Source organism: Oncorhynchus mykiss, chromosome 25 (assembly GCF_057628025.1).
Source record: "Oncorhynchus mykiss isolate SJ-2025 chromosome 25, ASM5762802v1, whole genome shotgun sequence".
NCBI lineage: Eukaryota > Metazoa > Chordata > Actinopteri > Salmoniformes > Salmonidae > Oncorhynchus > Oncorhynchus mykiss.
Genome location: NC_143046.1, coordinates 90248998 through 90270484, shown reverse-complemented (window position 1 = coordinate 90270484; position 21487 = coordinate 90248998). Strand labels below are relative to the sequence as shown.

The window sequence follows — 21487 nt, the reverse complement described above, 5'->3', positions numbered from 1 at the left end:
TTAACAGTGAAATGCTTACTTACGGGTCCTTTTCCAAAGATACTATATATATATATATATATATATATATATATATATATATATATATATATATATATATATATATATATATATATATATATATATATATATATATATATATATATATATATATATATACACATACACACACACACACACACACACACACACACAGTGGGGAGAACAAGTATTTGATACACTGCCGATTTTGCAGGTTTTCCTACTTACAAAGCATGTAGAGGTCTGTAATTTTTATCATAGGTACACTTCAACTGTGAGAGACGGAATCTAAAACAAAAATCCAGAAAATCACATTGTATTATTTTTAAGTAATTAATTTGCATTTTATTGCATGACATAAGTATTTGATCACCTACCTACCAGTAAGAATTCCGTCTCTCACAGACCTGTTAGTTTTTCTTTAAGAAGCCCTCCTGTTCTCCACTCATTACCTGTATTAACTGCACCTGTTTGAACTCATTACCTGTATAAAAGACACCTGTCCACACACTCAATCTAACAGACTCCAACCTCTCCACAATGTCCAAGACCAGAGAGCTGTGTAAGGACATCAGGGATAAAATTGTAGACCTGCACAAGGCTGGGATGGGCTACAGGACAATAGGCAAGCAGCTTGGTGAGAAGGCAACAACTATTGGCGCAATTATTAGAAAATGGAAGAAGTTCAAGATGACGGTCAATCGCCCTTGGTCTGGGGCTCCATGCAAGATCTCACCTCGTGGGGCATCAATAATCATGAGGAAGGTGAGGAATCAGCCCAGAACTACACGGCAGGACCTGGTCAATGACCTGAAGAGAGCTGGGACCACAGTCTCAAAGAAAACCATTAGTAACACACTATGCTGTCATGGATTAAAATCCTGCAGCGCATGCAAGGTCCCCCTGCTCAAGCCAGTGCATGTCCAGGCCCGTCTGAAGTTTGCCAATGACCATCTGAATGATCCAGAGGAGGAATGGGAGAAGGTCATGTGGTCTGATGAGACAAAAATAGAGATTTTTGGTCTGAACTCCACTCGCTGTGTTTGGAGGAAGAAGAAGGATGAGTACAACTCCAAGAACACCATCCCAACCGTGAAGCACGGAGGTGGAAACATCATTCTTTGGGGATACTTTTCTGCAAAGGGGACAGCACGACTGCACCGTATTGAGGGGAGGATGGATGGGACCATTTATCGCGAGATCTTGACCAACAACCAACAACCTCTTGACCAACAACCCCAGTAAGAGCATTGAAGATGGGTCGTGGCTGGGTCTTCCAGCATGACAACGACCCGAAACACACAGCCAGGGCAACTAAGGAGTGGCTCCGTAAGAAGCATCTCAAGGTCCTGGAGTGGCCTAGCCAGTCTCCAGACCTGAACCCAATAGAAAATCTTTGGAGGGAGCTGAAAGTCCGTATTGCCCAGCGACAGCCCCGAAACCTGAAGGATCTGGAGAAGGTCTGTATAGAGGAGTGGGCCAAAATCCCTGCTGCAGTGTGTGCAAACCTGGTCAAGAACTACAGGAAACGTATGATCTATGTAATTGCAAACAAAGGTTTCTGTACCAAATATTAAGTTCTGCTTTTCTGATGTATCAAATACAAATTAATTACTTAAAAGTCCTACAATGTGATTTTCAGGATTTTTGTTTTAGATTCCGTCTCTCACAGTTGAAGTGAATCTATGATAGAAATTACAGACCTCTGCGTGCTTTGTAAGTAGGAAAACCTGCAAAATCGGCAGTGTATCAAATACTTGTTCTCCCCACTGTATATATATATATTAATTGAAGTCGGAAGTTTACATACACTTAGGTTGGAGTCATTAAAATTAGTTTTTCCACAACCACAAATTTCTTGTTAACAAACTATAGTTTTGGCAAGTTGTTTAGGACATCTACTTCGTGCATGACACAAGTAATTTTTCCAACAATTGGTCACGGACAGATTATTACACTTATAATTCACTGTATCACAATTCCAGTGGGTCAGAAGTTTACATACCCTAAGTTGACTGCCTTTTCTGGAAAATTCCAGAAAATTATGTCATGGCTTTAGAAGCTTCTGATAGGCTAGTTGACATCATTTGAGTCAATCGGAGGTGTACCTGTGGATGTATTTCAAGGCCTACCTTCAAACTCAGTGCCTCTTTGCTTGACATCATGGGAAAATCGAAAGAAATTAGCCAAGACCTCAGGAAAAAAAAAATGTGTGTTTGGTCAAATTGATTCCAGTCCCCCTGCATTAAAATCATCGGCCACGAGAAACACTGCTTCTGGATGTGCATTTTCTTTTTTGCTTATGACCCTATACAGCTCGTTGAGTGCGGTCTTAGTGCCAGCATTTGTGGTGGTAAATAAACAGCTATGAAAAATATAGATGAAAACTATCTTGGTAGATAGTGTGGTCTACAGCTTATCATGAGATACTCTACCTCAGGCGAGCAAAAACTTGAGACTTCCGTAACATTGGAGATCGCACACCAGCTGTTGTTAGCAAAGAGACACACCCCTCCTCCCTTTTTCTTATCCGAGTCTGCCTTCCGAACAATGAGACATGTATATTAACCACGTCCTCGTTCAGCCACGACTCTGAGATACATAGAATATTACAGGTTTTCAGGTCCTGTTAATAGGATAGTCTCGAAGGGAGCTCATCCAGTTTGTTCTCCAGTGATTGATAGGATAGTCTCTGATGGAGCTCATCCAGTTTGTTCTCCAGTGATTGATAGGATAGTCTCGAAGGGAGCTCATCCAGTTTATTCTCCAGTGACTACACTTTCGCCAATAGACTTCCAATGCCCTCTGTTCTATTTGTTCACCGACGGAGTCTCGTCAGGATGCCGCCGCTTTCTTTTTTGAGTCCCGGGTGATTAGGACCTGGTCCGGGCTAAGCAGAACGTCCAGAATCGCTGCCTTCCTTGAAGTAAAAATGTTCATACAAATTGAGGTTTAGTGATCCCTTTTCTGATATCCAGATGCTGTTTTCGGGTCATAGGAAATGATGGCGGAGACATTATGTACAAAAAAAAGGTTTGTCGTGTGTACGTAAGATGGCTACTCTCCACTGCAGCACCATCTTATATCTGACTCCGCAAGTGATTTTCATATAATGAGACAGCAACTTTACCAGGTAAAAATGTAACATCTACACTGCAATATTGGAGTAAAGACGCCATATGATTGAACAGATTTTTGTATTTTTATCAGAAGGAGCTTTTTTCCCCCAGAAGACAGATTTAATTATTAAATATATGCATGCAAAACATCACAAATACTATAACTAAATCAATCGGAAATTGTAGGGAATTGCATTTTTTTATTTATTTATTTATTTCCAAATTGTGTTTGATTGGATAATAAATCATAATTAATTGGTTAATTAATTGACGTATTAACTCTGACCTCCCTGACACTGCGTGGGGGCGCCATGACAACGTCCTCCCATCGTCATAAATAGAGCCGGAAGCAGAACGTCAACACCTAGAAATCAACCAGTGGACATATGCAGACACAGCACAGGGTTGTAGTGTGGACGTGAAATGCCAAGGTAGGTAAAAGGCTTGAAATAAGTATAGTCACTCACGTTGTTTAACGTTACTGACGTAGGCTAACGTTAGGTAGCTAGTTGGCTAGTCAATCTAGCTAGCTATTGTATTAAGCTAACGTTAGCTATCACGTTAAGCTAAATTTAACTGAGGAAGGTGTGCGCTATATATAAAACTCATGCTAGCCAGTGACACCCCCCCCCCCCCCCCCCCCCCCCGCAACATCAACAACAAACGAATTGTGATTTACAATTTAGATTGTGCGCCTCACTTTCGGTACCTAGCAGGCTACGTGGTTAGGCTAGTTGTTGCTCGTTAGCTCCTCGGCCTCGACGTGAAGCTGCATTAGCTGTTGGCTAGCTAGCCAGCCTGGTGTTTGCTTGCTAACTATAGTACCTAGTTAGCGATATTGACTGACTCTCATCTCATTTTCAGAACATTATCTTTCTAGCGGCGTCAGTCGTCCAGTGGTCGCAAACATCCGGATGTCAATTAGTTATGCTTATCAGAGTTAGCTGCTAAACATACATGTCAAACAACCTCGTTAGCACCAGCTAGTTAGCCTCGCTTGTAAACAATGGCAGTGAATTGCGCAATGCTGTCTTAGTTATCATATGCTCTGCTGTGACACTCAAACGTGCAGCAAACATATAATATAACGTGGCATTGTTGGACAAGTGAAGTTATGAGTCTACTGCTTTGCCATTCATCCTATGGACAATGTGTTGTCGACAGTTTGTGTTGGTTCAGATTGATATGTAAATGTAAACGTTATTGCTGATTGTCTCCTAGGGGATACGGTGTCTGCCCAGAGCCTACTAACCAATAGCCTCTTCACACGGATAAAGACATCAACAAACGAAGGATGTGCCCCAATGCTGACGATATATCCCCAAAGTCTCTATGACCAAATTTCAAATCGGTCTGCAACTTGGATGTAGGTCTACCTACCTAAGCTCATTTACAACACTTCTCAACCAACCAGCCCTAACCAAATAAACTCTGCACCTCTGAAACCCAAGATGGCTTCTAGACAAAGTGCCCTAACTGCTGCCGTGGTTACCCTGTTGGGAGCCACCTTGGGTGGCCTGTTGCTATGGCGACAGAGAGCCATAAGGACAAAGAAGCAACAGCTTTCTGCTCAGGGTCTGAAGGGTCAGGTAAGGGTCAGCTCTTGTCCCTTACCTGTGGAACCAGAGCCTGTGGTTCTGGACTGTAAGAACCCAGTGGAGTCCCAAATCCAGTCTAAGCAGACCCAGCTATCCCCGGGTCAGAGTCTGGTCCTCCCCCTGCCTGCTGTGCTACCCCCTGTTGACCAGGCCCTGGCGGTGCAGCCGGTGATGGTAAGCTCTGAGAAGGAGTGGGAGCAGCTGTGGCCCATGCTGCAGAAGGATCTGTCAGTCTATCCTGTCCTCGGCCTGGACTGTGAATGGGTGAAGAGTCAAACTAATACCCTGGGTGTAAGTTTGTTCTGCATGTTTTTTAAACATATCATCCCATTTGTACTCTGTTTATTTTATCTTATCTCTGACTGCATCTCTCTCCCTCCTCTCTCTCCCCCTTGCCGTCCCTGCCCCCCCCCCCCCCTCCCTCTGTCCCCAGGTGTCAGTGAAGGATAAGACTTCAACAGTCTCTTTACTCCAGATGGCTTCCTACTCTGGTCTGTGTGTGTTGGTGAGGCTGCAGCCGTTCCGTGCTGGCCAGCAGGACTTGCCACTTACCCTGAAAGAGGTAGGCTCATATGTGGTCCTCTGTGGCTCAGAATGGTGTTTTAAAATGCCAGTATAGTAGGTTAGATTTCCCGCTGGGGCCACCAATATGAAAATGAATGCACTCACTATTAGGGCTGGGAATTGCCAGGGGACCTCACGATATGACCTCACTATAAAAATCTCAATACTGGGGGACCTCTGGGTGCGCTGTGGCGGTCACGCTGGGGGACCTCTGGGTGCGCTGTGGCGGTCACGCTGGGGGACCTCTGGGTGCGCTGTGGCGGTCACGCTGGGGGACCTCTGGGTGCGCTGTGGCGGTCACGCTGGGGGACCTCTGGGTGCGCTGTGGCGGTCACGCTGGGGGACCTCTGGGTGCGCTGTGGCGGTCACGCTGGGGGACCTCTGGGTGCGCTGTGGCGGTCACGCTGATGGACCTCTGGGTGCGCTGTGGCGGTCACGCTGGGAGACTTCTGGGTGCGCTGTGGCGGTCACGCTGGGAGACCTCTGGGTGCGCTGTGGCGGTCACGCTGGGGGACCTCTGGGTGCGCTGTGGCGGTCACGCTGATGGACCTCTGGGTGCGCTGTGGCGGTCACGCTGGGGGACCTCTGGGTGCGCTGTGGCGGTCACGCTGGGGGACCTCTGGGTGCGCTGTGGCGGTCACGCTGGGGGACCTCTGGGTGCGCTGTGGCGGTCACGCTGGGGGACCTCTGGGTGCGCTGTGGCGGTCACGCTGGGGGACCTCTGGGTGCGCTGTGGCGGTCACGCTGGGAGACCTCTGGGTGCGCTGTGGCGGTCACGCTGGGGGACCTCTGGGTGCGCTGTGGCGGTCACGCTGGGGGACCTCTGGGTGCGCTGTGGCGGTCACGCTGGGGGACCTCTGGGTGCGCTGTGGCGGTCACGCTGGGGGACCTCTGGGTGCGCTGTGGCGGTCACGCTGGGGGACCTCTGGGTGCGCTGTGGCGGTCACGCTGGGGGACCTCTGGGTGCGCTGTGGCGGTCACGCTGGGGGACCTCTGGGTGCGCTGTGGCGGTCACGCTGGGGGACCTCTGGGTGCGCTGTGGCGGTTCTCATGATTCTAGATGTATTGTGATTTTGAATACTGGGATTTTATTATGCTTTGGTCCAAACGTATTGCTCACTATGTCTGCTGCAGAGGGACGAGACGGAGACATGAGAGAACCAGTTTTGATCCATCATGGAAATAAAAGTGCTGAAAACTAATTAGCTATTTAAAAAGATGGAGAACCAGCTATTAAGGAAAAACGTTGTCGTTTTGGAACAGCCAACTAACGCAAAAATTAAACAGCGATATTGTAAAAACACATATCACACACGGTCTTAAAATTTGTGGTTTTTGGCTAGTTTCAGCCACCTGTTGCTGACAGGTGTATAAAATGGAGCACAAAGCCATGCAATCTCCACAGACAAACATTGGCCGTAGAATGGCCCTCACTGAAGAGCTCAGTGACTTTCAACGTGGCGCTGTCATACGATGCCACCTTTCCAACAGGCCGGTTTGTCAGAGTTCTGCTCACAGAACGGGAACTCTGAAGCACGTACAAACCGTCTGTCCTCGGTTGCAACACTCACTGCAGAGTTTCAAACAAACTGCCTCTGGAAGCAACGTCGGCACAAGAACTGTTCGTCAGGAGCTTTCCACGGCCGAGCAGCCGCACACAAGCCTAAGAGCACCATGTGCAATGCCAAGCGTCGGCTTGAGTGGTGTAAAGCTCGCCGCCATTGGACTCTGGAACAGTGGAAACGCGTTCTCTGAAGTGATGAATCACGCTTCATCTGGAAGTCTAATCTGGGTTTGGCGGATGCCAGGAGAACGTTACCTTCCGGAATGCATACTGCCAACTGTAAAGTTTGGTGGAGGAGGAATAATGGTCTGGGGCTGTTTTTTAATGGTTCGGGCCCCTTAGTTTCAGTGAAGGGAAATCTTAATCCTACAACATACAATGACATTCTAGATGATTCTGTGCTTCAAACTTTGACACCAGTTTAGGGAAGGCCCTTTCCTGTTTCAGCATGACAATGCCCCCTTGTACAAAGCGAGGTCAATACAGAAATGGTTTGTCGATCGGTGAGGAAGAACTTGACTGGCATGCACAGAGCCCTGACCTCAACCCCATCGAACACCTTTGAGATGAATTGGAATGCTTAATGTGAGCCAGGCCTAATTACCCAACATCAGTGCCCGACCTCACTAATGTTCTTGTGGATTAATGGAAGCAAGTCCCCGCAGTAATGTTCCAACATCTAGTGGAAAGCCTTCCCAGAATAGTGGAGGCTGTTATAGCAGCAATGTTCCAACATCTAGTGGAAAGCCTTCCCAGAAGAGTGGAGGCTGTTATAGCAGCAATATATAGCGCGCACAAGCAACTCCATATTGATGCCCATGATTCTGGAATGAGATATTCGACGAGCAGGTGTCCACATACTTTTGACCATGTGTATATATCGGTACAGACTTCCCCCTTCCCTACTCACTGTTGTAAATGTTTTTTTATGGCATGTATTTATGTTATTTATTTTTTATATATAGGTCCTCAGCGACCCTCACATCCTGAAGGTGGGTGTGGGCTGCTATGAGGACGGGAAGCGTCTGACACGAGACTATGGCCTGGCGCTGGGATGTACTGTGGACTTAAGATACCTTGCACTACGACAAAGGTACCATACTAGTTGTTCTGTCTGTCTGATTGGCACATGCAGTACGTAATGCTCCGTTTTTATAGTTGATCATTTCCTGTCGTGTGTCACGGACTGTTTGTCAGTGGTTGTCTGAGAAAAGCGTCTTCAGGTTTTAATGTCACGTGCACAAGTACTGTGAAATGCCTTTCTTGCTTAACTCTAAACCCCAACAATGCAGTAGTCGATATCAATGTAGCATAAAGGGAGAACAAAAACACACAGGAAAAAGAAAGTAAGAAGCTATATACTGGTTCGGTTCCAATACCATATTAACAACGTACAGGGTTACTGGAGTGATGGAGGTAGATATGTATAGGGGGAAGGAGACAGGGTTACTGGAGTGATGGAGGTAGATATGTATAGGGGGAAGGAGACTATATACAGGGTCAGTACCATATTAACAACGTACAGGGTTACTGGAGTGATGGAGGTAGATATGTATAGGGGGAAGGAGACTATATACAGGGTCGGTTCCAATACCATATTAACAATGTACAGGGATACTGGAGTGATGGAGGTAGATATGTATAGGGGGAAGGAGACTATATACAGGGTCAGTACCATATTAACAATGTACAGGGATACTAGAGTGATGGAGGTAGATATGTATAGGGGGAAGGAGACTATATACAGGGTCGGTACCATATTAACAATGTACAGGGAGGGATACTAGAGTGATGGAGGTAGATATGTATAGGGTGAAGGGGACAGGGATACTGGAGTGATGGAGGTAGATATGTATAGGGTGAAGGGGACAGAGATAGTGGAGTGATGGAGGTAGATATGTATAGGGGGAAGGGGACAGGGATACTGGAGTGATGGAGGTAGATGTGTATAGGGGGAAGGAGACAGGGATACTGGAGTGATGGAGGTAGATATGTATAGGGGGAAGGGGACAGGGATACTGGAGTGATGGAGGTAGATGTGTATAGGGGGAAGGGGACAGGGATACTGGAGTGATGGAGGTAGATGTGTATAGGGGGAAGGGGACAGGGATACTGGAGTGATGGAGGTAGATGTGTATAGGGGGAAGGAGACAGGGATACTGGAGTGATGGAGGTAGATGTGTATAGGGGGAAGGAGACAGGGATACTGGAGTGATGGAGGTAGATGTGTATAGGGGGAAGGAGACAGGGATACTGAAGTGATGGAGGTAGATATGTACAGGGGGAAGGTGACCTATATACAGGGTCAGTACCATATTAACAATGTACAGGGATACTGGAGTGATGGAGGTAGATATGTATAGGGGGAAGGTGACTATATACAGGGTCTGTACCATATTAACAATGTACAGGGATACTGGAGTGATGGAGGTAGATATGTATAGGGAGAAGGAGACAGGGATACTGGAGTGATGGAGGTAGATATGTATAGGGGGAAGGAGACAGGGATACTGGAGTGATGGAGGTAGATATGTATAGGGGGAAGGAGACAGGGATACTGGAGTGATGGAGGTAAATGTGTATAGGGGGAAGGAGACAGGGATACTGGAGTGATGGCGGTAGATATGTATAGGGGGAAGGAGACAGGGATACTGGAGTGATGGAGGTAGATATGTATAGGGGGAAGGGGACAGGGTGTCTTGATAGATGATAAACAGAGTAGCAGCAAGTATTCAGACCCCTTGACTTTCCACATGTTGTTACATTACAGACTTATTCTAAAATTGATTAAATAGTTTTTCCCCCCCTCAATCTACACACAATACCCCATAATGACATCACAATACCCCATAATGACATCACAATACCCCATAATGACATCACAATACCCCATACCCCAAAAACAGGTTTTTGCAAATATATTAAAGTATTCAGACCCTTTACTCAGTACTTTGTTGAAGCACCTTTAGCAGTGATTACAGCCTTGAGTCTTCTTGGGTATGATGCTACAAGCTTGGCACACCTGTATTTGGGGAGTTTCTCCCATTCTTCTCTGCAGATCCTCTCAAGCTCGTGTCAGGTTGGATGGGGAGCGTCGCTGAACAGCTATTTTCAGGTCTCTCCAGAGATGTTCGAATTCAAAATGATTAAATATATGTAATCCATCTACATATATTACCCCATAATGACAAAGTGAAACATGTTTGTAAACTTTTTACCCTTTTTTTTTTTTTTGTGATATCCAATTGGAAGTTACAGTCTTGTCCCATCGCCGCAACTCCCGTACGGACTCGGGAGAGGCTAAGGTCGTCCTGGGAAACACGACCCTGCCAAACTGCTCGCTTTTTCCCGGAAGCCAGCCCGCACCAATGTGTCGGAGGAAACGCCGTCCAACTGGTGACCGAAGTCAGCGTGTACCCGCCACAAGGAGTCACTAGAGCATCCTGGGATAAGGACAACCCAGCCAAACCCTCCCTTAGCCGGAGTGATGCTGCGCCCAATTATTATTATTTTTTCTAATTTATTGAAAATGAAATGCAGAAATATCAAATTAACGTAAGGATTAGAGGTCAACCGATTTATAATTTTTCAACACCGATACCGATTTATTGGAGGACCAAAAAAAGCCGATACCGATTAATCGGCTGATTTAAAAAAAAAAAACTAAATTTTTAATAATGACAATTACAACAATACTGAATGAACACTTTAACTTAATATAATACATCAATAAAATCAATTTAGCCTCAAGTAAATAATGAAACATGTTCAATTTGGTTGAAATAATGCAAAAACAAAGTGTTGGAGAAGAAAGTAAAAGTGCAATATGTGCCATGTAAAAAAGCTAACGTTTAAGTTCCTTGCTCAGAACATGAGAACATGTGAAAGCTGGTGGTTCCTTTTAACATGAGTCTTCAATATTCCCAGGTAAGAAGTTTTAGGTTGTAGTTATTATAGGAATTATAGGACTATTTCCCTCTATACCATTTGTATTTCATTAACCTTTGACTATTGGATGTTCTTATAGGCACTTTAGTATTGCCAGTGTAACAGTATAGCTTCCGTCCCCCTCCTCGCCCCTACCTGGGCTCGAACCAGGAACACATCGACAACAGCCACCCTCAAAGCACCGTTACCCATGCAGGGCAAGGGGAATAAATGTTCCAAGTCTCAGAGCGAGTGACGTTTGAAAAGCTGTTAGCGCGCGCGAACTAGCTAGCCATTTCAAATCGGTTACACCAGTCTAATCTCGGGAGTTGATAGGTTTGAAGTCATAAACAACGCATTGCTTGAAGCACAGCGAAGAGCTGCTGGCAAAACGCACGAAAATGCTGTTTGAATGAATGCTTACGAGCCTGCTGGTGCCTACCATCGCTCAGTCAGACTGCTCTATCAAATCATACTTAATTATAACATAATAACACACAGAAATACGAGCATTAGTTCATTAATATGGTCGAATCCGGAAACTATCATCTCGAAAACAGAACATTTATTATTTCAGTGAAATACGGAACCGTTCTGTATTTTATCTAACGGGTGGCATCCATCAGTCTAAATATTCCTGTCACATTGCACAACCTTCAATGTTATGTCATAATTATGGCAAATTAGTTCGCAACGAGCCAGGCGGCCCGAACTGTTGCATATACCCTGACTCTGCGTGCAATGAACGCTAGAGAAGTTTGAAGTCTTGAGTGATTTTGACCCAGATGAAACTTGATGTTCTCGGCCTGCATTACTGAACCCTGTCAATGTGGCTGGCGGTGTGCTCCCCTCACTGTTTCCTGTAGTCCACGATCAGCTCCTTAGTCTTACTGATGTTGAGATGGACGTTGTTGTCCTGGCAACACTGCCAGGTCTCTGACCTCCCTATTCGCTGTCTCATCGTCGCCGGTGATCAGGCTGACCACCGTGTCGTCAGCGAACTTCATGACGGTGTTGGAGTCGTGCGTTTTCCTAGTCTGTCTGTGTTTCTGTGCAGGAAGGTGGTGTTGAATAACGGTCTGAGTCTGAAGTCTCTGGCAGCTGACCTGCTCAACGTCTCTCTGGAGAAATCCTTGGAGCTGCGCTGTAGTGACTGGGAGGCTGACCCGCTGACCTTACAACAGGTACACAACACTACTGGTGTTAGTTTATACAGGATGTGACACTTCGTTAGAACGTCTACACTGCTGGTGTTAGTTTATACAGGATGTGACACGTTGTTACTGTCCATGTTGAAGATCAGCTTTGCAGTTGGACTGATCTACAAATCAACCTGCATTCCAAATAACTAATAGCCATTCTGTGCCTTATGCTTCCTCGAACTGATCCCCTCAAACATGCAGAGATTATTATCTTCTCATTAACGCCCCAACCCCTCCCTCTCTCTCCCCCCTGACCTTCAGATGACCTACGCAGCCCGAGACGCACAGGTATCCATCGCCCTCTTCTTCCGCCTGCTCGGCCTCCACTCAGACACCACGCCCTCACTTGACACTGGGAGTGGCTACTCCCAGCTGGCCAATTGCTGCCAGGGCGTGGTGGACACACCCTTCAGGGGGTGGGTTGGAGGAGAGTGCGAGGATGGAGGGAAAAGCGTGGATCGAGAGAGGAGGAGGAGGAGTAGGAAGCTCCAGCAGTCTGTTTTTGAAAGCCCAGAGTCTGGGGACCAGCAAGTTCCAGACCCCAGGAAGAACAACAAGAGAAAATCGCTCGGGGTGGGCTACTCTGCCAGGTGGGTAGGATGGGGGGGTGCTACTCTGCCAGGAGGGTAGGATTGGGGGGGGGGTGCTACTCTGCCAGGTGAGTAGGAGGGGGGGTGCTACTCTGCCAGGTGGGGGGTGCTACTCTGCCAGGTGGGGGGTGCTACTCTGCCGGTGGGGGGGGGGGGGGGGCTACTTTGTACAGGTGGGTAGGGGGGTTGGGCTACTCTGCCAGGTGGGTAGGGGGGTTGGGCTACTCTGCCAGGTGGGTAGGGGGGTTGGGCTACTCTGCCATGTGGGTAGGGAGGTTGGGCTACTCTGCCATGTGGGTAGGGGGGTTGGGCTACTCTGCCATGTGGGTAGGGGGGGTGGGGTAGGGGGGAGGGTAGGGGGGTGGGCTAGTCTGTACAGGTGTTGCAGATATTTTTCTTAACTTGTTATTTTGTGTTACCATTTTCTCACTTTCATAGTAAAGATGAATTGTCTATTTTATAAACCTGTTGTGTGAAACATGAGTGTTGGAAATCTGGGGCCCGGTTGCACCAGTTATGTGTTCAAACAACAACAACAACAACAACAACAACAACAAAGTTGATCTTAGGTCGACTTTGTTCAGAACCTCACATCTTTTGCACCAACCAAAAATAAGACGAGTCGTAGCAGGTCCCGCGTAAACAAAGCACATTCTGGAGATGTGACGACGTGTCATAATGATGGTTGCTATGCGGCGACCGTTGCTAGACTGTTGCTGTTCTCAACTGGGTTGCCATGTCTGCGGTCTTCTTTTAGCAGGTGAAAATGTATTGGTTGTGGGGGTTTTTGGGGCAACTTTTTGATATAGAATCGTGGCGGCGAGTGTGTTTTTTTATTTATTTTAAAAATAATAATTTTACACTGTGACCTGCAGACGATTAGGTAGTGAGGCAGCCTGTTGCTGAGTGAGTAGTATGGTGGAGAGGGACTGGGTGTAATGTTGAGACTGATGGTGGAGAGGGACTGGGTGTAATGTTGAGACTGATGGTGGCCTCCTTACTCGCACACACTTTTTTCAGTTCTGCCCACAAATGTTCTATAAGATTGAGATCAGGGCTTTGTGATGGCCACTCCAATACCTTGACTTTGTTGTCCTTTAGCCATTTTGCCACAACTTTGGAAGTATGCTTGGGGTCATTGTCCATTTGGAAGACCCATTTATGACCAAGCGTTAACTTTCTGACTGATGTCTTGAGATGTTGCTTCAATACATCCACATAATTTTCCTTTCTCATGATGCCATCTATTTTGTGAAGTGCACCAGTCCCTTCTGCAGCAAAGCACCCCCATAACATGATGCTGCCACTCCCGTGCTTCACGGTTGGGATGGTGTTCTTCGGCTTGCAAGCCTCCCCCTTTTTCCTCCAAACATAACAATGGTCATTATGGCCAAACAGTTCTATTTTCATCAGACCAGAGGACAGTACGATCTTTGTCCCCATGTGCAGTTGCAAACCGTAGTCTGGCTTTTTTATGGTGGTTTTGGAGCTTCTTCCTTGCTGAGCGGCCTTTGAGGTTATGTCGATATAGGTCTAGTTTTACTGTGGATATAGATACTTTTGTACCTGTTTCTTCCAGCATCTTGTTCTGTCTCTTGGAGACAGAACGCGTCTCCTTCCTGAGCGGTATTGACGGCTGCGTGGTCCCATGGTGTTTATACTTGCGTACTATTGTTTGTACAGATGAACGTGGTACCTTCAGGGGTTTGGAAATTGCTCCCAAGGATGAACCAGACCTGTGGGGATCTACAAAAAAAATTTCTGAGGTCTTGGCTGATTTCTCTTGATTTTCCCATTTTGTCAAGCAAAGAGGCACTGAGTTTGAAGGTAGGCCTTGAAATAAATCCACAGGTACATCTCTAAATGATGTCAATTAGCCTATCAGAAGCTTCTAAAGCCATTACATAATTTTCTGGAATTTTCCAAGCTGTTTAAAGGCACAGTCAACTTAGTGTATGTAAACTTCTGAACCACTGGAATTGTGATACAGTGAAATAATCTGCCTGTCTAAACAATTGTTGGTTAAATTAATTCATGCACAAAGTGATGTCCTAACCGACTTGTGAAAACTATATTTTGTTAACAAGACATTTGTGGAGTGGTTGAAAAACGAGTTTTAATGACATGCGTGTAAGGGAAGGGATTTACTTACACTCAGCAGTCAAATTAAATCAACATCCGTTGATGGAAAACGGTCTGCCGATTTCTAAATGCGAATTATCATTTCTGTTGATAGTCAAATTCCTTTTAGTTATGTTAGCTCGCAATACTTTATTTTGATGGAAAACCCACATTTTGCTGCTTACATCGTTACAAGTTACGTCGATTATTTCTCGTTAATCCGCTCGATAACGTTATGGGTTTATTGGCTAAATGTGCAGGAAAACAAATTAGGCTAGTTTCATGCTTTGTGGCGGGTTATGAGTAGTCATTACGCTACGATATCGGCTTTTTAGCTAGACCTGGCAACCCTGGATCTAAAGTTTGCGATGTCGGCTTTGCGAAATGACTTGCAACTATCCATTCACGTTTTCTTAACGCCTCGATCAGACATTGCGTTCGTTGAAGTAGATTCCATTTATAATGCAACGCTGCCTTCACATTGCAGAGTTGCGGTTGCGGTGCGTTCGGTGGTGCGTACTGTATCGAACGTATGCGTCAAACTGTATGCGTAGATGGCTTGACAGAAATGGCAGCGCGAGGTGAATGTTGAACTTTTGTTGCGCACATATCCAGATGCTGCGTACCATTTTGGGCAATGACGCTGTCGGTTTTGATCGACGCTAAGCACAACTGGATGAATCCATACATTATTACTGTGGCAATCAATATCACTGAATGGCAAAAAAGAATATTGGCATAAAGCTGTTCTTAGTTACGGAGTGCCTGGATACAGCCCTTAGCCGTGGTATATTGGCCATATACCACAAACCCCCGAGGTGCCTTATTGCTACTGGTTACCAACATGATTAGAGCAGTAAAAATACATGGTTTGTCAAACCCGTGGTGTACCGTCTGATATACCACAGCTGTCAGCCAATCAGAATTCAGGGCTGGAACCACCCAGTTTACAATGTAGCATAAATCAAGTGTGTTATTTTGCTATCGACTCGCTTATAGGGAAACTCCAAAAGCCTGCGGAGGTTGTGAGATATGAACAGGATACATTGGCAATTCACATTCACACACAGTAGAAAATCCAATCGCCTAACTCGGCATCCACCTGCCTCTGAGACACTAAACACTCCCAAAATGTTGGATGACTCAGGCATTCTTCCTGCTATTTTCTATGGGTATCATGCTATAGAGGTGATCTGATGCAAACGCCATATACCTGTTCCCTACTAGGTGTAGATTCGAGTCCCAGTCGTAACTCATAGGAGGGCTTACGCCCCGGTGGTGAAACGAGTGTAATTTTAGGACCCAACTGGTGCAACCTACCCCTGTCCGTTGACCTTTTTCTCACCACGTTAGGGCAGCTCTGTATCCAGTGTAGTGACTGACCAGGATTCCCCGTCACTGTTTACAGGAAGTCCCCTCTCTATGACAACTGTTTCCTCCATGCCCCGGATGGACAACCCCTCTGTACCTGCGACAAGAAGAAGGCCAAGTGGTACCTGGATAAAGGAATAGGAGGTACATACAGCACTGCCAGGCCCTAAAGCACTGCCAGGCCCTATGCACTGCCAGGCCCTATGCACTGCCAGGCCCTATGCACTGCCAGGCCCTATGCACTGCCAGGCCCTATGCACTGCCAGGCCCTATGCACTGCCAGGCCCTATGCACTGCCAGGCCCTATGCACTGCCAGGCCCTATGCACTGCCAGGCCCTAAGCACTGCCAGGCCCTAAGCACTGCCAGGCCCTAAGCACTGCCAGGCCCTAAGCACTGCCAGGCCCTAAGCACTGCCAGGCCCTAAGCACTGCCAGGCCCTAAGCACTGCCAGGCCCAAAACCCACCAAGTATTCTCATATGAATGAACAGTTAATTGGAATTCTTTACTATAGTAGTTGGATTCATACTGTTAAATGTGGTTTAAAAATGTACTACTTACAAAACCCCAGTTCACTTGAATTTTGAAGTTGACACTAAATTAGTTTATCTCTCCCATCTCTCCTCTCCTCCTCTAGTGCTGCAGAGTGAGGATCCATTCATTGTGCGTCTGCTGTTTGAGCCTTCGGGACGTCCAGACTCCCAGCAGGACTACTACCTGACTGCCAAGGAGAACCTGTGTGTGGTGTGTGGCAAGAACGACTCTTATATCAGGTGAGGAGAACCTGTGTGTGGCAAGAACGACTCTTATATCAGGTGAGGAGAACCTGTGTGTGGCAAGAAGGACTCTTATATCAGGTGAGGAGAACCTGTGTGTGGCAAGAACGACTCTTAAATCAGGTGAGGAGAACCTGTGTGTGGCAAGAAGGACTCTTATATCAGGTGAGGAGAACCTGTGTGTGGTGTGTGGCAAGAACGACTCTTATATCAGGTGAGGAGAACCTGTGTGTGGCAAGAAGGACTCTTATATCAGGTGAGGAGAACCTGTGTGTGGCAAGAACGACTCTTATATCAGGTGAGGAGAACCTGTGTGTGGCAAGAAGGACTCTTATATCAGGTGAGGAGAACCTGTGTGTGGCAAGAACGACTCTTATATCAGGTGAGGAGAACCTGTGTGTGGCAATAACCTAAACATATTTTTTTTTTTTATCAACATTGTTTTTTATTGCCAAAAACTTTGCTACAGTGTGTGCACTAATGAATACACCCCTGTTATTAATCACCCCCCCCCCCCCCCTCTTCTTACCCCTACAGGAAGAACATCGTTCCCCATGAGTACAGACGTCACTTTCCCACGGAGATGAAAGACCACAACTCCCATGACATCTTGCTGTTGTGCACTTCCTGTCACGCGGCCTCCAATGTCCACGATGGCTTCCTGAAGCAGCAGCTGGCTGATGAACATGCTGCCCCCCAGGTAGGAGCAGGGAGGTGGGTTTGGGGGGGTTTTTGCTCTACTCAACTGTATGGATTAATTTCTACCCCCCCAGGGTTGTGAGGAGGGCGTGCGGCTCCTGGAGGACTCTGACCGCAGGAGGGTTCGTTCTGCAGCCCGTGCCCTCCTGACTGCGGGGGAAGGGCTCCCTGGGCCCCGGAGAGACGAGCTGCAGGAAGTCATCAGGAGTTTCTTCAACGACCTCGACGGGGAGCTGACGACAGACACCCTGCAGAGTGCTGCTGGCCTAGAGACACGGTGAGACCAAGGGAGATAGGGAGGGGAGGGGGTTAGACTGGAGGTAGATATCACCACACACTGCAGAGGGCTGCTGGCCTGGAGACACAGTGAGACCAAGGGAGACAGGGAGGGGAGGGGGTTAGACTGGAGGTAGAGATCACCACACACTGCAGAGGGCTACAGGCCTGGAGACACAGTGAGACCAAGGGAGGGAGGGAGGGGTTAGACTGGAGGTAGATATCACCACACACTGCAGAGGGCTACAGGCCTGGAGACACAGTGAGACCAAGGGAGGGAGGGAGGGGTTAGACTGGAGGTAGAGATCACCACACACTGCAGAGGGCTACAGGCCTGGAGACACAGTGAGACCAAGGGAGGGAGGGAGGGGTTAGACTGGAGGTAGAGATCACCACACACTGCAGAGGGCTACAGGCCTGGAGACACAGTGAGACCAAGAGAGACAGGGAGGGGAGGGGGTTAGACTTGAGGTAGATATCACCACACACTGCAGAGGGCTACAGGCCTGGAGACACAGTGAGACCAAGGGAGGGAGGGAGGGGTTAGACTGGAGGTAGAGATCACCACACACTGCAGAGGGCTACAGGCCTGGAGACACAGTGAGACCAAGAGAGATGGGGAGGAGTTAGACTGGAGGTAGATATCACCACACACTGCAAAGGGCTACAGGCCTGGAGACACGGGGAGACCAAGAGAGACAGGGAGGGGTTAGACTGGAGGTAGATATCACCACACACTGCAAAGGGCTACAGGCCTGGAGACACGGGGAGACCAAGAGAGACAGGGAGGGGTTAGACTGGAGGTAGATATCACCACACACTGCAAAGGGCTACAGGCCTGGAGACACGGGGAGACCAAGGGAGGGAGAGGTTGTTGAGGAACTATCAATGCCGATGTTGTGGGTTCAATTCCCACAGGGATCACATGCACATACTGTAAATGTACTGTCATGTTGGATATCGGTCTGTGGCATATATTACAAACTATGATTTTTTGGTTGATTGTTTATAAAAAATTAAAATGTGTCGTCCTTTCTTCACCACTCCCTGTCCACCCCCTTCACCCCTCCCTGTCCCCCCCCCCCCTCACCCCTCCCTGTCCCCCCCCCTTCACCCCTCCCTGACCCCCCCCCCTTCCCTTCACCCCTCCCTGTCCCCCTCCCAGGATCTTCAATGAGAGCTATGTTCCCCACGGGCTGAAGGTGGTGCAAGCGCATGCCAAGCAGGGTCTGAAGGGGTTAATGGGCCTAGAACGCCACTGGAGGCAGCACTTCCTGTCTACCATGACGCCGCGCTACCTCCCTCCTCTGTGGTCCGTCAACCACAACCACAGCAAGTTCCTACGCAAATACGGCGAGGATCTCCCCATCCAACTTAACTGAACTACAGTCTACGTTTTTTAACCTGGAAAGGGCCAGGCAGTTTGGCATGACAAGGAGTCTAAGGAAATGGATTGGTAGCCAGGCTCCATCTCTCTCTATTTATCCATCAGCTTCTCTCTTCTCTTCTCTGGATCACCGTATTTTCAGTAGTTAAAACAGAAGCTACATTATCCACACTGGAGCCCAGAGAGCTGACTGACCGACCTACGGTGTCTGGTGGTAGTCTCACCTCCGCCTGGGACGAGGCAGTCTGTCACCCTGTTCCTATATGGTGACATACATGTTGAGTCAGACATATAGACTTACGGCCCTCGCTTGAACTCAAAACGTCCCCTACAGGCCCTCCGATGAACTAGAGCCAGAGACTAGCAGAGACCATTGGCTGAAATGGTACCCCTCTTCTTTATAAAGGGCAGTACTTTAGACCAGGGCCCACAGGGGTGCACCATGTAGTGTCTAGAGCTATTTCAGATAGCTGGACAGAGGTACGGCCTAGCTGGAGCCCGAGGAGATGGACAGACTGCCTTGGTTCTGACAGAGGTACGGCCTAGCTGTAGCCCGAGGAGATGGACAAGATTGCCTTGGTTCTGACAGGTAAAGGAAGTCTGTATCAAGAACACCATCCATGCTGCAGGATTCATAATGAAATTATATTGCATATGGACACTTTTTAACCAACACTGTGGTTTGGTTTCCCGGACAGATTGACTAGTCCTGGTCTTAAAAATCCATTTTAAATGGAGATTCTCTCCAGGACTAGATTTAATCTGGGGCCAGTAAACCAGCCCTATGTATATCAATAAATAAAAATGTGAAATGTGATTTTCACCAATTTCAGAAAATCATGTATTTTAAGACTACGCTGAAACCTGCTCTTAATTCTCGTGAAATATAAATTATAATTTTCCCCTGCAGGTTTTCAGCCCTAATGATGATTCCTATGCGTTTGTGTATGTGCGGAAGTCAACGGTTTGCTTTGCAAAGGTGACTTTAATTCAACGACACGATTTGACGTTCCCATTTGTCTTCAACCGATCAGACATTATGATATGACCACCAGCCATTGGATGGGTCACAAATTACACTACCTTTTGAACGGGGACCCACAAGGCAGTGCGTTTTTTTTTTATATAGTGATTTAAGGTTCCATTTCAGTCACAGTCACTCTCAGGTTCAGTAGGACAACGTAGAACGCTTGGCGACGTGACATCACTTCCTCCTGTACGGTCTGGCTTGCATCCCAAATTGCACCCTATTCTCTACATGGTGCACTACTTTATGTTGGTCATGGATGTGTTCTCTCGCTCTCTCTCTAATCAGGACACCTCATGTCACATGTTTTAGTGTGACTCTTCCCCTCATTAGAAGAGACTAAAATCAGGACACGTCTTCATTCCTCTACAACAGTTCCAGTCCAACCTCCTTTCCCCCCCTCCTAATCATTTCACATTGAGATAAGGACCAGCCTGTATGTATTGGTAGCCTGAGAGTGACTAGCTTCATTGGTTAGTAAAGAATGATGGCCTTCTTGTACAGCGCGGCTAACCTGCTGACGCGTACGCCGCGGCTAATGCGTACAGCGCGACTAACCTGCTGACGCGTACGCCGCGGCTAACGCGTACAGCGCGGCTAACCTGCTAACGCGTACAGCGCGGCTAGCCTGTTTTGCAAAGCAGAGATTTTCATGTTCTCGAGCATGACGACAATTTGCGTTTTTGTTTAAATTGAGAAGTTGTTTAACTTAAAAGAAACCAGCAGCTTTTTCTTTTATTTACATTTGTCCAGATGTATAGAAGCTGTTCTGTTTCCCTAATATTGTAAAATAAAAGATCAGATTTGTCTACTTCTGAGGCTGGTTTTGATTATTCAGAGTGGCTGGATTGTAGTGTTGTCATGGACAATTCTTTTAAGTGAGACGTTTTGTTATTTCTTCAAACAATGAATCTTTATTGATTTTTTTTTAAGAATTGCAATAATGAAGCTGATCAACGACCGTCCATTGTTGATCGTTTGATAACCTTAGAAGGAAACCGTGGGTCTTTCTTAAATATATAGCTAACACTAAAAATGCTTAGTCATGGCTGATTCCACCCCACCCCTGCAGCTCGGGGCATCACGAGCCATCTTGGGTTCATCTTGTGAGTTTTGTGGTGTTTCTCAGACGCCAAGATGATTTAGAAACAACGAGGGGTTTGTGTTTTACTCCTCCAGGCCATCTCTAGCTCGGGTCCCAAACACCAACTCATTCTATGGTATGCAGGTTGTAGGTTTAATCGC

At 47.0% G+C, this 21487-nt stretch overlaps 1 protein-coding gene across 1 annotated transcript; it reads left to right on the top strand.

Annotated features, from left to right (window-relative positions):
• Positions 1-3510: 3510 nt before the first annotated feature.
• On the top strand, positions 3511-21053 carry LOC110505945 (exonuclease 3'-5' domain-containing protein 2). The gene is made up of 11 exons (XM_036962434.2): positions 3511-3571; positions 4362-5029; positions 5172-5300; positions 7832-7959; positions 11851-11977; positions 12257-12585; positions 16115-16221; positions 16715-16850; positions 17391-17553; positions 17627-17829; positions 18994-21053. Exons 2-11 carry the CDS (start codon positions 4592-4594, stop codon positions 19208-19210), a joined length of 1977 nt encoding a protein of 658 aa, XP_036818329.2. The 5' UTR covers positions 3511-3571; positions 4362-4591; the 3' UTR covers positions 19211-21053.
• Positions 21054-21487: the final 434 nt, after the last annotated feature.

What these genes read in the sequence shown, in the direction of transcription:
- LOC110505945 (XM_036962434.2), top strand. Translation starts at nt 4,592, where the DNA reads ATGGCTTCTAGACAAAGTGCCCTAACTGCTGCCGTGGTTACCCTGTTG. An exon ending in TGCCACTTACCCTGAAAGAG is followed by an intron (nt 5,301 to 7,831) that starts GTAGGCTCATAT and finishes TTTTATATATAG; the next exon opens with GTCCTCAGCGACCCTCACAT. An exon ending in CCTGGATAAAGGAATAGGAG is followed by an intron (nt 16,222 to 16,714) that starts GTACATACAGCA and finishes CTCCTCCTCTAG; the next exon opens with TGCTGCAGAGTGAGGATCCA.